At 44.2% G+C, this 14,645-nt stretch overlaps 1 protein-coding gene across 2 annotated transcripts in view; it reads right to left on the minus strand.

The window, feature by feature from the left end:
• Positions 1–14,645, minus strand: part of HSD17B4 (hydroxysteroid 17-beta dehydrogenase 4) — a 171,341-nt gene that overhangs the window by 94,968 nt on the left and 61,728 nt on the right. For both annotated transcript variants that reach the window (XM_033929033.1, XM_033929032.1), the window contains exons 9-10: positions 13,364–13,455; positions 9,287–9,311 (exon numbers count right to left, since the gene is read on the minus strand). In XM_033929033.1, coding sequence (XP_033784924.1) covers positions 9,287–9,311; positions 13,364–13,455 — 117 coding nt within the window. The remainder of the gene's footprint in view (positions 1–9,286; positions 9,312–13,363; positions 13,456–14,645) is intronic.

Below are 14,645 nucleotides of genomic sequence, written 5' to 3' on the forward strand. Positions count from 1 at the left end.
TTCTGGTGGTGTGGCCAACGTATGAAAGCCCACAAGGGCATGTCATTCCATAGACTACTCCAATTGTCTCACATGTAGTCCAGGATCTTAACTTGACTGCTCTTCTCCCAGGAATCAATGCCGTAATGCCCTCTTGCATGACATCACAAGCAGCACACTTACCACAATGGAAATGTCCCACCCTACCCACATCCTGAGTGGTCTATACATCAGCTCTGCATAACATGTCATTCAAATTTGTGTTGCGTGTGAAAGCTATCTTACATTCTTGATCAGAAAAACAACTGGCTGTTTGCATCATAGACCAAAGTCATTTAATCTTCCTTCCCAGGCGCTGAGACACAGAAGAAAATTTCATAATACAAGGCACCACTTTCTCCTCTCGAGTCTGAGGGCGGTATTGCAACAACTGCTCTCTAGAATAAAACCTCGCCCTCTGCCAGGATTTTTTAATCACTTTTTGCGGATAGCCCCTTTCACTGTAACGTTGTTTCAATGGTTCTGCTTGTTTTGTTTTTTCTTTTCCTGTGCACAGTGATGGTTTTTTTCACCTTTTGATAAATTCATTTCAGTGGTGGTGGAGTTTTTTGCCTATGATAAGAAATGAAGCAGTATTGAATGTTTATCAAGTTCTGATTGTGGACTGCTGTTAATTTGAATTTTGAGGCTTTTTCTCCATCTTTTATGTGAAATGCTTATCGGGAGTGTTTAGCCCACCTCTGGTGAGTAATGTATACAACTTCTGAATTTTTTTTATTTAAACATCTCCATCATATCTCTCCTTTTCTCCAAAGTATACATATTGAGAAATTTAAGTCTGTCCTCATACCATAGGCAGAGGAACGCCTTTTTGTTGGCAGGGGGAGACCCAAAAACTCTTCCCAGACTCCACCCATACCCCACCCCTGACTCCACCCAACCTCTGCCCCTGACTGCACCCCATAATAATGATAGTATTAATTGTAATACCATTTTTTTCCATTCATTTTTCATATATACACACATGCTAAAATCATATTAACAACACATAATGGTTAAACACAAAATTAAACTACATAAAGCACACTGTATGCTTCTCAACATTCATTCCTACCAGAACACCTGGCCTCAGTCACACATGCAGAACACAGATAATAACCCCTATGCAAACACAGGACCACAAACTAAAAGTACAGTCGCTGGCTTAAAATGGCAGCACACCGTCAAATACAGTCAAACCTTGGTTTGCGAGTATTTTGCAAGATGAGCAAAACATTCTTGCAAATTTTGCCTCGCAAACCAAGCGCTGACTCAATATGGAAGCCCCAACCCCTGAGAACCGTCATCGCCCCCCACCCCCAAACCCTTACCATGATCGGACACCGGTACGCAGCACCACCCACAGGACATGCTGATACCAAAAGAGCCTGCCGGTAATCTCTGCTTAGCCTTGAGCATCTGCACATGCTCAAGGCCTTCTGGCTCCCGCTCTCTCTGAAATTCTAATGAGATTCTCAGAGGACGGGATATACATTGAATTACTTAATTGAAACTCAAATTGAAACTCAACTCAGACAAAACCAAATTTTTCTTGGCAAGCCCGAATGATAAAATTAAAGACTCATCGATTTTCTTGAATGGTCAGGTCTTCCCCATCATCTATTCCATAAAAATTCTGGGAATGACTCTGGACCGTCACCTTACTCTAAATGCTCACACAGATTTACTGGTTAGAAAATGCTTCTCGACACTATGGAAACCTAGAACCATCAGAAAATACTTTGATGCAGCATCATTCTGTTTATTGGTCCAATCTTCCATCTTGGGCATGCTCGATTACTGCAACATCATTTACTTGGGATCCTTCAAAAAAAACCTTCAAAGACTCTGAGTTATCCAACCTCAGCAGTTCGATTGATTTTTGGGCTGTAGAAATAGGAACACACAAGCCCCTATTATCAAAAACTTCACTGGCTGCCCCTGGAAACACGAGTTTTGTTTAAATTTTTTTGCCTCTGTTTTAAATCAATATTTAGCCTGGCCCCCACATACTTGACGTCTTAATTTAATCTGGCTAGTTCTATTAGGCCCACATGTAAAATTCATCTGTTCACCTATCCGACAATAAAGGACTGTCACTACAAAAGATTTCTGGACAGAACTCTCGCCTTCCAGGCAGGTAAATGGAACGATTGGCTGGATAACATCATCCCGCATTCCTCATCCTACTTTAATTTTAGAAAATCAGTAAAAACGACTTTGTTTAACCGATTTGCATCCTAAGAAATTTGTTAGTTTTTCACTTCTTCCATTCTGTTAAGTCTTTGTATGGTGCTGATTTCCAGCTCCTCTTGTTGTTAACTGCCTTGAACTATCATGGCTTGTATTCAATGACTTTATACTGTGACCACTTAGCTCAGGGCCGCCATCAGAAATTTCTGGGCCCCTTACTGAGCAATCCTATTGGGCTCCCCACGCACCCCTTCCCCCCCCCCCGACACCCCCTTCTTCCATGGGCCGAATACACACATACTTTTCTCTGTCGCCGCACTCTTTGACCAAAAGATTTGTAAGCCTGCAACCACGTCAAGGTAGACTCTTTCAGCAGGGCCCTAACCTAACCTAAACTAATCTATATCTATCTATTCTAAACTAACATATGTCTAATACTGAACTAATAACAAACTAACAAACATCTATATAATAAATAACCAATAAATAATAGTGCTAGTAGCTATAATTCACTTTTGAATGTAAAATCTCAGTTAAGGATTTCTTTTGACCTTTGTAGGCCAGAAGTAGATCACAATTGCACAATATTTTTTGTAACAAGTATTAAATGTGTTTTTATAAATACTGTAAGCTTAATAAATATATCAGAAAAAACTACACATCTGAGCGCATATCTGAACATACACATCTGTATGATCCCATCCTCCTCAGCTTGCCTATAGCTGCATCATGCATGTTAAAAATGTATGATATGTTGATATGTGCACCTTCCTTCCTTCCCATCCATCCTCCTCAGCCTGTCCTTACACATCCACAGCTGCATGTTAATGATGATGTATATGTTATGATGATAAATAAGTGCATATGAGCACATCATTAACATGCAGCTATGGATGAATATAAAAAAGAAACAATATTCTGTACAATTGTCAATTTATAAATCAGCGTCTTCTCCCCACTCTCTCTTCCCCATTTCCCTTCAGCGTCCTCAGCCCACTCTCTCTCCACTTTCCTTCAGCGCATGCACATAAAAACAAGCAAGTAATTTATATCATTTTCTTCTATTCATTCATAGAAATTAAAGTCTAAGTAATGCCAGTCACATAACAAAACATGATTTTACAAAAATAATTCCCTGCACAGTCAAGCCTGCAAGGATTACTAGATGTCTTTCAGCAGCTCCCCTCCCTCCCTCCCCCTTACCTTTGTGGCCAAGTCAAAATGATCTACCAATAATAAAATTTTAAAAACACAAAGCACGCTGTACGCAGAGAAAATGTTAATTATCATTTATATTCCGCGGGTTTTCAAAGAGGTCAAGGCAGATGACTTTATGCAATGTCACCTCAGTAACAACTATACAAAAATAGACAAATATTCCCCCTCCCTTTTTACTAAAACGCGATAGCGGTTTTTAGCGCAGGGAGCTGCGCTGAATGCCCCACGCTGCTCTCAACGCTCATAGGATCCCTGCGCTAAAAAATGCTATTGCGGTTTAGTAAAAGGGGGCCATAGTGCAAAATATAGACAGCATATATAAACTCTCAAAGCAGACACATTTTGATCACTAAATTGAAAATAAAATCATTTTTTCTAACTTTGGTAATTTCATCAGTCTCTGGTTGCACTTTATTCTTCTGACTTTGCATCCAATATTTCTTCCCTTCTTTCAGCCTCCTGTATGCTTCCTCTCCTCCAGACCTCATTCTCTCCCCAAACTTTTTCTTTGTTTCACCCTGCCCATTCTTCCTTTTTCTCTCTCTCCATACCCCCTTTTTTTCTGTATGTCTGTTTTTCTCTCTCTCTCACCCTGCCCCCTTCTTTCTTTCTCTCTCCACACCCTCTTTCGTTCTGTATGTCTGTCTTTCTCTCTCTTTCCGTGCCCCATTTTTCTTTGTTTCACCCTGCCCCTTTTCTTTCTTTCTGGCTTCCTGTCCCCCCCTTTCTTTCTTTCTCCCTGCCCTCCCCTATGCCACCACCATTGGGAAAATGCTGCCACCGCCACTGGGGAATAGGCTGCCACTGCCGCCATCGGGAACAGGCCAGCGCCGAATTCGCCCTGCTTCTCTTCCCCGCAGGGCCGACCAATTCTCGCCACCCGACGTCAATTCTAACGTCGGAGAGGACGTTCTAGGCCAGCCAGGCAGCGATTGACTGGCCCAGAACGTCCTCTCCGACGTCAGAATTGACGCGAGTGGCGAGAGTTGGTTGGCCCCACAGGGAAAAGCAGGCCTGTTCCCGATGGCGGCGGTGGCACTCAAGTGGCTAAAAAGCCACAGTTTGCCGGCCTAGGGAGAACACTGGAGGGTGGCCAGCTGTGCACTCCCTTGGGACGTAAACCTGGGGCGGGGCGGACCTCCCCCCACCCTCCCCCACCTTGGTATGCCACTATCTGTACCTCACTCCCTCCCTATGACCAAAAATTCTCCTTTCTTCTATTTCCCGTGTACACAATCATCTCTTTCTCTCCCTTCCTCTCTCCCAAGTCCATGCCTTCTGTGTCCAAAAACACATTCCCTCCCCCACCTCAGTATCTCTTTCCCTCCCTTCCTCTCTCCAAGTCCATGCCTTCTGTGTCCAAAAACCCATTCCATCCCCCACCTCAGCATCTCTTTCCCTCCCTTCCTCTCTCCCAAGTCCATGCCTTCTGTGTCCAAAAACCCATTCCATCCCCCACCTCAGCATCTCTTTCCCTCCCTTCCTCTCTCCCAAGTTCATGCCTTGTGTCCAAAACGCACTCCCTCCCCCCTTTTGTGTTCCGCGTTTGCCTCCCAGCCCATCTTTGCAACTTTCTCAGCAAAACGGAGTTCGAGCCAAGAGGCTTGTCTCCTGTTTCCTGCCTGCCCTGCTGCGCACAAATAGCCGACCGGAAGTGTTCCCCAATGTCAGCGCTGACGTCGGAGGGCAGGCTTTGCTTAAGCCCTCCCTCCGATGTCAGCGCTGACATCGGGGAACACTTCCGATCGGCTATATGTGAGCGGCAGGGCAGGTAGGAACAGAAGACGAGCCTCGCGGCTCGAGATGTATTTAACTCCGCAGGTCCCCCATCCAGCTCTCTCCTGTGCACCTGGGGCGGACCGCCGCCCCCCCCCCCCCCCTAGGTACACCACTGGGACCGGCACCGGTCCGCGGACCGGCGGTTGAAGAACTGTGGCCTAGGACCCTGGGGGAGCCCAGGCCCCCTGTCAGCTCCGGGCCCCTGAATGCAGGACTGGTAGTACTGCCCTGATGGCCTGGTAGTACTGCCCTGTTCTGTTCTAAGGCGGCCCTGACTTAGCTGATTGTCCAGCACTTCTTGTTGTAAACCGTCTGGAACTTTCATTGCTTTGGCGGTATATAAGAATTAAATTATTATTATTAATTAAATCAAATTAATTAATTTGTTCTTTTGTTGATCTTTGATCTCATAGATAAGTGTTTCTTAAGTCAGTCCTGGAGCACCCTCTTGCCAATCAGGTTTTCAGGATATCTACAATGAATAGGCATGAGATTGGTTTGCATACAGTGTCTCCATTGTATGCAAATCTTTTCCATTCATATTCAGTGTGGATATCCTGAGAGGCAAGGGGGTACTCCAGGACTGATTTGAGAAACACTGTCATAGATCACTTGCTGCTTCTCTCTCGAGAACTTGTGGCAGCTAATCAGATAATCAGAACTCGCAGCTGCTTCTTTCTTGAGAACTCGCAGCAGCTAATCAGCTAATGGTTCTGCGCGGGCAGGAGTGAAGGAAGGTCACTCCTGCCACGGTTCACCGCTGGACCACCAGCGAAGGAAGGTCACTCCTCCACGGTTCACCGCTGGACCACCAGGAATTCTAAAGGTACACAAGGGAGCTGTGTGGGAGGTAAAAATTCTTAGAATCGGCTGGAACAGGAGGTGGGAGGGATCCCTGCTGTCCTGGCCCAACACTGGACCACCAGGACTTACAGCAGGCCCAGTGGAGGTTTGCAAGGCATCAGGAGTGGAGAGGGAGCTGAATGCAGAGCCTGGCAGGAGAGGGAGGGCGCTGGATGCAAAGCTTGGCAAGGGAGGGAGGGAGCTGGATACAGAGCCTGGCAGGGGAGGGCAAGGCACTGCACTTGAATATTAACCTCCCCGGGTTATATTCAAGTAAAACCTTTTTTTCCTCATTTTTTGGGGGAAAAAAGGTTGAGTTTGTTTATATTTGAGTATATATATGGTACTTTACTTTCTAATCTTTGTTCACAACTTACCTTTTCCAAATTCAAGTCGCTATTGAAAACCTATTTCTTTTGGTTAGCTTTTAATATTTCTAATAGCTCAGGAAAGTAACATCTATAAAACAGTTGAATAGGTTTGGTCTGTGGGTATAGACAGTTCTAAGGGGGGAATTGTTTTGAAGGAGTATTGTCAATTGTTGTGTGTCAGTCTTTGTCCTATATTGAATGATAGTGACATCTTTTCTGTCCCATCGAAAATGGTGCTCTTTTCCTGTACAAATTTTAGGCATTTTTGATTTTATTGTAAGACTCCTTGATCTGCAAGCAGCAATAGCGGGTTATCAAATTTTAAACATACACATTATTCAATCTGTACAAGTTTCCTCGAAGGGAGGCTATTGGGGTCTGCAAGGTATATTATGTTCTAAGGCAGGGGTGCCCAAAAGGTCGATCGTGATGACTCCATGATAGACTCACGTTGCCTTCACATTCTATCTGAATCCTGACACCGTAAACAGGATGCAGAAGCTCCGGGCCGATCAGCCTTCCTCTCCCCAACGTCAATTCTGATGTCGGAGAGGAAGTTCCGGGCCAGACAATCACTGCCTGGCTGGCCCGGAACTTCCTCTCCAATGTCAGAATTGATGTCGGGGAGAGGTATGCAGGTCAGCCCGACGCTTCTGCGTCAGGAAGTAGGGAGAGCTTGGGGCGGTGGTGACTTGGGGGCCTGTTCACCAATGGCGGAAGCAGTGGCTTGGGGGAGGGCAGGGAGAAAGAAAGAAGGGAACAGGGAGACAAACAGAAAGAAAGGGGGGACAGGGAGACAGAAAGAAAGAAAGAAAGAAGGGGGCAGGGAGACAGAAAGAGCAAGAGAAAGCAAAAAAGAAAGAAAGGGGCAGGGAGACAGAAAGAAAGAAGAGAGAGAGAAAGAAAGAAAGGGGGCAGGGATAATGAAAGAAAGGGGAGGGGGCAGGGAGAGAGGAAGAAAAAGTTGGGGGAGAGAATGAGGTCTGGAGGAGAGGAAGCATACAGTAGGCTGAAAGAAGGGAAGAAATATTGGATGCACAGTCAGAAGAAGAAAGTGCAACCAGAGACTCATGAAATCACCAGACAACAAAGGTAGGAAAAATTATTTTATTTTCAATTTAGTGATCAAAATGTGTCCGTTTTGAGAATTTATAGCTGCTGTCTATATTTTGCACTATGGCCCCGTTTTACTATACCGCAATTGCGGTTTTTAGCGTAGGGAGCCTATGAGCATCAAGAGCAGCGTGGGGTATTCAGTGCAGCTCCCTGTGCTAAAAACTGCTATCATGGTTTAGTAAAAAGGGAGGGGGGTATATTTGTCTATCTTTGTATAGTTGTTACTGAGGTAACATTGTATAGAGTCATCTGCCTTGACCACTTTGAAAAAAAACCCAGAATATAAATGATAATTAACATTTTCTCTGCGTACAGTGTGCTTTGTGGTTTTTTTTTTATTTTATTGATGGTAGATCATTTTGACTTGGTCATTTTAAAATTAGCTCGCAAGCCCAAAAAGTGTGGGCACCCCTGTTCTAAGGGGACAATTCTACCAGCAGGTGTCTCCTTTTAGATATCTTCATACCTTTTTAACTTTTTTAGGCACCACAGACATGCATAAATCATTAGAATATCAGCAGCACAGTATGCATATATGGGAACACATACAAGTATAAAGGCCAAAGTATTTCCTAAATGTTATTTTGTAACTTCATGCACATCTTTGATAAGATGTCATTTGTAGGTGGACATATACATGGGGAGCGCTTACATTTACATGCACAGCTTATATAATACTATAAGTAGGTACCTACTTTCCTTTATAGAATATGTGTCAATCATGCACACTGTTATATTATTAGCCCCATGTAATGGCTAAAGAAGAAGGGATATGGATTTTGTCACAATAGCCAGCACGGATCTTTCTATTTTCTTGGAGACCACACTTGAGAATACATGTACTCATTCCACATTGCTAGCATCATTCTGCGAGGTTGGTAAGAGTCTTGGTTTGAAAAGTGTAAGTTAAATATGCTTTATTTTGTGGCCAAAACGTGCACTATTTCCAGATGTGGCTAGGGCCACCCAGCTGCACAGGAAATTATTCCTGCAGAAGAGATCACAAATCCTTGCAACAGAGAACATAAAAAGAAATATCCCTGCAAGTGCCTTGTTAGATCATCTCCTGAGAGAAAATTAATAAAGTGGCTTCAAAATGAGAGAAACTGTTGGTAATGGTTCTATAAGAGGGCTATATCACAGCTGATCTAACACTTCTAGGTTCTGATAAAGTTTGTTTTTTCTTTGTCCTTCCTCTTCCCCAGATGTGAGCTTGTCGCAAGCATAGAGGATTTATTTTCTTCTTTCTGTATTTCTTTTAGATTGATTTTGAAATATGTTGCGTCTTCCTAATGATTTACATTGCAAAAACTATGTTCTAAGTTGCAATAAAATCACTCTCAAACAGGATGCACTTCTGCAAAACATCACAACACCACTCCGTGCTCTAAGGAGAAAAAGCTGTAATATGATTTTGTATAACTTATTTGAATCTAGAAGTGTCATATGGGAGTCAAAGAGATATAATTTTACATGCTTAAGGAAATGCTGTGGCAGAAATGAAAAGCTACATTACAGCTTTAGAATGCTAAAATTGTCTGGCACAGCCTAGAGAATAATGCTTCAAGTTATTAGGGCCCACAAAAATGAAAGAAAATGATACAAAAAGGCTTTGCTAGGCTTACATAGTACAGTACAGAAGAGAGAGGAGCAGGAAGAATGGAACAAAAGAGAAGGGAAGGGAGCGTAAGAGACAAGAGAGAGACAGAAAGCAATTGTAAACTACTGGTATTATGAAAGGTACTCACATTTTCCAATCCATCCTGCTCCCACCTATCAAGAGAGAAAAATGTTTCACTACATTAGCAGGAATTCATTTATTTCTCAAATTTATAACCCACATTATCAACCTTATCTAAGTGGGTTACAAAAGAACATATATCAATCAAAAATAAAACAAACAATACACCCCAACTCTTACATCTAATATAATAAAACGGTAAGCCGCGCATGCGCATTTCCTATGCGTGCGTCCGTTTTCCGTGAGCTGTAGCGACCCATAGGAAGTGCGCATGCGCGGCTTACGGTCTGGCCTCACGCGAGGCAAGACAACTGCGCGCCCTTCTCTGCTCTCCACCTGCGGAGCGGCGGCTGCCGCCTGCTAGCACACCCTGCCCTCTCCAAGCCGGGACCTCAGCCAGCCAACGATCGCCTCCACAGCGCGGAACAAGTCGACGACTCCCCCCTCCCGCAACAACCGCTGCCGCTCCTGTTTGAAGCGGCCTGATGAGGTTCGCGGCCGGCTGTAGCGAACCTCGCAGGCCGCTCTCCACATGAAGCACGTTCCCTCTGACGCGATCGCGTCAGAAGGAACATGCTATCATATGGAGAGCGGCCTGCGAGGTCCAAAACAGCCGCCCATGAACCTAAGCAGGCTGCTGTGAACAGGAGCGGCAGCGGCGGCACTTCCCCCTCCTTTCATCAGCCGGCAAACAACATGGAGGACTGCTTCCGGGAGGAATCGGCTTCCAGCCTCATATGTCAGGCCTAACCCGCGACTCCATTGTTAGAAGCAAGGAGTAAAAGGTGATGGGCGAAGAGAGAGATGAGGTGTTGGAGGAAAGAGGGGAGAGAATATGCTGGATGGAGGGAGCAAGACAGATACTGGTTAGAAGACTGAAAATAAAGGGGGAAGAGAGAGAAAGAGAAGATGCTGGAAGGGAGGAGTTAGCAAAAAAAAAAAAAAAAAACCTCCCCAAAAAACAAACAACTGGAGAAATAGAAGCAGATAGAGATGCAGAAAAATAAATGGAGGAAAACTGAAAGATAAGGTTAAAGTCAGAGGTGGATGTAGGAGAGGAAGTGAAGACAGGAATGAGAGAAGAGCCAGATAGACTGCAAACCCTGGTAAGAAAATTGAGAGAAGAGAGCAGAAACTGGGATAAACATGAATAAAATGGCCAGACAATAAAAGTAGAAAAAAAGAATTTTATTTTTAATTTCATGAACAGAAAATGCAGTTTTACTGTAAATTTGCACTGCTTTCTTTTTATATTCCAAAGTGTATAGTGTTTTTTCTCTTTCTCTGGTGTTGAACTGCATATTGCTGGACAGGGGGAGCAGGAAGAGGTGCTGATGGACAGGGGGGGGGAATGAAGGGAGGCCTACTGCTTGACAGGGGGAGCAGGAAGAGGTGCTGATGGATGAGGGAGCAGGAAGAGGGGGGGAGGTAAAATAAAGGGAGAAGGGCTGCTGTTGGATAAGGTGAGCAGTGATGGGGTGGGGGAGGACACAGGGGAGGTAAAAGGAAGGGAGAATGAACAGGGGAAGCAGACAAGGGGTGGTGGTGGACAGCCAAGGAAAAAATAGAACGAAAGATAGAAATACAGAAAGCGGCTAAAGAGAGAGAAAAAGAAATAAAGACAGACACACACACACATATTCTAGCACCCGTTAATTTAACGGGCTATAAGACTAGTCATATAATATTATCTCTTGCAAAATATCATCATACATTTGTTTAAATTATCCAATTAATCTCATCGTGCGTACCAAGTCCAAAATACATCAACCTATGGAAGTTTGATTTGTTAACCACCATCTAAAAAAAAAAAAATTCATACATTCACAAACTAGGTTGACAGAAAAAGGATTTTGTTCTTCCTGATTCATATACAAGTACCATACAACAAACACTTAAATCATACTTCACAAGGAAGAGAGTAAAGCAAAGCATGAGATAAAGGGGTTGAGATATAGAGACCCTAGAGCAGGGGTGTCAAAGTCCCTCCTCGAGGGTCGCAATCCAGTCGGGTTTTCAGGATTTCCCCAATGAATATGCATGAGATCTATTAGCATACAAAGAAAGCAGTGCATGCAAACAGATCTCATGCATATTCATTGGGGAAATCCTGAAAACCTAACTGGATTGCGGCCCTCGAGGAGGGACTTTGACGCCCCTGCCCTAGAGGAAACCAAACATGCGAATCAGAGATACCAGAAACAACAATGAGCTGAAGACCCAACACAACCACTAGAATTATAAACAATTGCTAAAATCAGAGCTGGTCAAGTGGATAATGGAGCCTCTTCAGCACTGGTGGGACCTATTGTTGTTTTCATGCCTGTTGTTCTTGTAAAAAGAAAGGTTATAGTAGGACCCATTCCACAGACCCATGAGCAAAAGGCATGAAAAAAACGACATGTCCTGCCAAAAAGTCAAAGAGGCTAGCGCAGCTAGTGGAGTCCTTTAATAAGGAAGACAGAGTAGCATACCAGAGTGGATCAGAAGATGCAATGGCAGAAGTACACTGCAGCAAATAGACAACTGCTGCCCCAGGAACCTATAGATAACTACCATCAAAGGAAAACACTGTGAACATAAACTTTCAGCATATAGGCGGTCAACAATGCAACAATAAGGAGGCTGAAAGGAAGCCACAGTTGCAACCACCACCACACCTGCAGAATCTGCCACTATTAGTCCCTCTGAGGCTCCTGACACAGAAGTCACACTTGTGCCAGCTGCACCTGAAACCTCTCCTGGGAAAGGAATACATGACCTGAAATTGCTGCCAACATCACCATTCAAGACAAAGATAGGCTTTTGCCTCTGAAGCTACACATGGAAGATAGACAACCAAAAGACTGTTGCAACCCACAGATACCCAAGGAAGGCGCCACCAGTTGCTATATGTGGAAATGGCACTCGTGAACCAATATGGCCACCCACTGTAGAAAGCACTGCAGACAAGAAGGAGAAAATAAAAACTGCATACTTGCCACCAGTGGCTGCCACACACAAAGCAAGACAATGAAGAATCTCAGCCTCATCTCACTTAACTTCACTCCATGAAGTAACAGACCAGGGAAGGAGTGATGCAGGAGTGTAGCTGGGGGGAGCAGAGGAACTGGGCACCACTGGGTGTCACTCAAGCTGGGAGATGAGAGAGCAGGCAATATCAGGTGTCATCTGAGCTCAGCCATAACAGCAGCCAAGGAAGAGCCAATTTGGCCAACAATAACCCCCTGCTCAACTGACACCAGGAATAAACCAGATCAGGAGCTCACAAACAAGACTCGAGAAGAGCTGCACAGTCAAACAGAGAAAATACTGATCATTTCAGGTTGCGCAATACCCTTAAGTGACGGATCACTTGGAACTATTTCTTTTCTCTGTCTACACCCGCTGATAGATGGAACATAACCCATTCATCTGGACTGGTCTGGTATGGATGTAATGGAAGGAGAATATACTCTAGTGAGCCCTTTCACCTGGTTACATGAATGTAAAGAATAATTTCAGATGCCCTCCTTTACTTTAGTACTTTATTTTTGGATGTAGCTTAGCTTCAATTATATAATTTCAACCAATATGTCCCATTTTTTGTTGATTATATTTTTAAATAGATGAGTTTGAATTTATGTTAAATATCCCCCTTTTCACGATTAATATATATATATATATATATATATATATATATATATCTTAGCACGGTGGTCAGTTCTAGTCCATTGGGATATCCTGAAATTCTTGTTTTTGAGCCACATATCAGAAGAAAATTTTCTAGTGACCTACCAACTTAAGTCTAAGCCTGTGGTCGCAGGTTTAAATTTAAAGTAAAATGTGGAGGAATACTGCATGGAATTGAACAGTCATTTACATTACAAAGGAGAAAATGTGGGGTAAGGGGGAGGGAACAAACCATTTTAACAAAGTCCAATGGCCAAAACGAGTCAGGTGTGGTAGCCTCTTGTTTGAGGAGGTACTGAAGAATTTCTGCTACATAATATAAATAACATCGCATGTGTTTCCTATGGTGTGATAGTATCACACAAGAAATCAGAGAGGAAGTAACTGCAACAGCATTACAAAAAACTCTCACCTCAAACAAACCACCATTCTCTTGACAGCTTTCATGGCAAAGCCATAGGACAAGAGGGGCCACATACTCTGGCTTCAGAGCATTCACTAGATCTGAAAACATAAGACAGAATTTAGAGAAGTGTCATGGGACAGGTTCTCTTTTTTTTTCCTCTCAACTGAGAATTCAACTGATTCCCAGCACACTTTTCTTAAACAAAACTTGAATTTTTTCACTAAAGATAGTTTAAAATGTAGGTATTAGCACAACAGCAATTTACATTGACCTGTAAATTTTTTTTTTTTTTATTGATGACAGACAGGAAACATTTCAACATTCACACTGATCATTGATCAATGAATATATATATGAACAATTCCAAGTTAATTGTTACTTATATACTCTGCCATGGAGATTGTTTTACGCATTTTTTTACATTCAGGTACTCAAGCATTTTTCCCTATTTATCCCGGCAGGCTCTACCTAGGGCCATGGAGGGTTAAGTGGCTTGTCCAGGGTCACAAGGAGCAGCGCTGGACTTGAACCCAGAACCTCAGGGTGCTGAGGCTGCAGCTGTAACCACTAGGCCACCTCCAAAGGCAAATAGAGAAACATCAAAGTTCAATGTCAAGAACAATGCATCCTAATAGGAAAACCAAACATGAACTTAAAAGTTTGGACAGGTATAGAGTACACATTAATCATTACATATACAGTGGTACCTCGGTTTATGAGTGCACCAGTTTGCGAGTGTTTTGCAAGACGAGCAAAACATTCGCAAACTTGGTGCCTCGTAAACCGAGCTTGTCTCGCTGTACAAGCGCCCCCCCCCCCGGCGATCCGGCATCCCCCCCAGCGATCCGGCATCCCCCCCCCGCTCGCATTGCCCCCCTCCACCGCGATCCTACTTCCCCCCCCCCCCGAGCAGTCAATGACACCCTTTACCCGACTTGGCACCAGTGCCGGTGCCCGAAGATCCTCCCTCTTCTGGTGCGGCCTGGGCTGGGCGGTGCGTTGGAGATCCTCCTTCTTCTGGTCTGGGCTGGGCTGGACTGGCTTTGAGCATTTGCGCATGCTCAAAGCCTTCTGGTCTCGCTCTCAATCTCGCAGAGAGCGAGACCAGAAGGTTTTGAGCATGTGCAAATGCTCAAAGCCAGTCCAGCCCAGCCCAGCCCAGCCCAGAAGAAGGAGGATCTCCGACGCACCGCCCAGCCGCGCCAGAAGAGGGAGTATCTTCGGGCACCAGCACTGGTGCCAAGTCGGGTAAAAGGTGTCATTGACTGCTCGGGAGGGGGGAAAGTAG

This window comes from Geotrypetes seraphini, chromosome 1 (assembly GCF_902459505.1).
Source record: "Geotrypetes seraphini chromosome 1, aGeoSer1.1, whole genome shotgun sequence".
Classification (NCBI taxonomy): domain Eukaryota; kingdom Metazoa; phylum Chordata; class Amphibia; order Gymnophiona; family Dermophiidae; genus Geotrypetes; species Geotrypetes seraphini.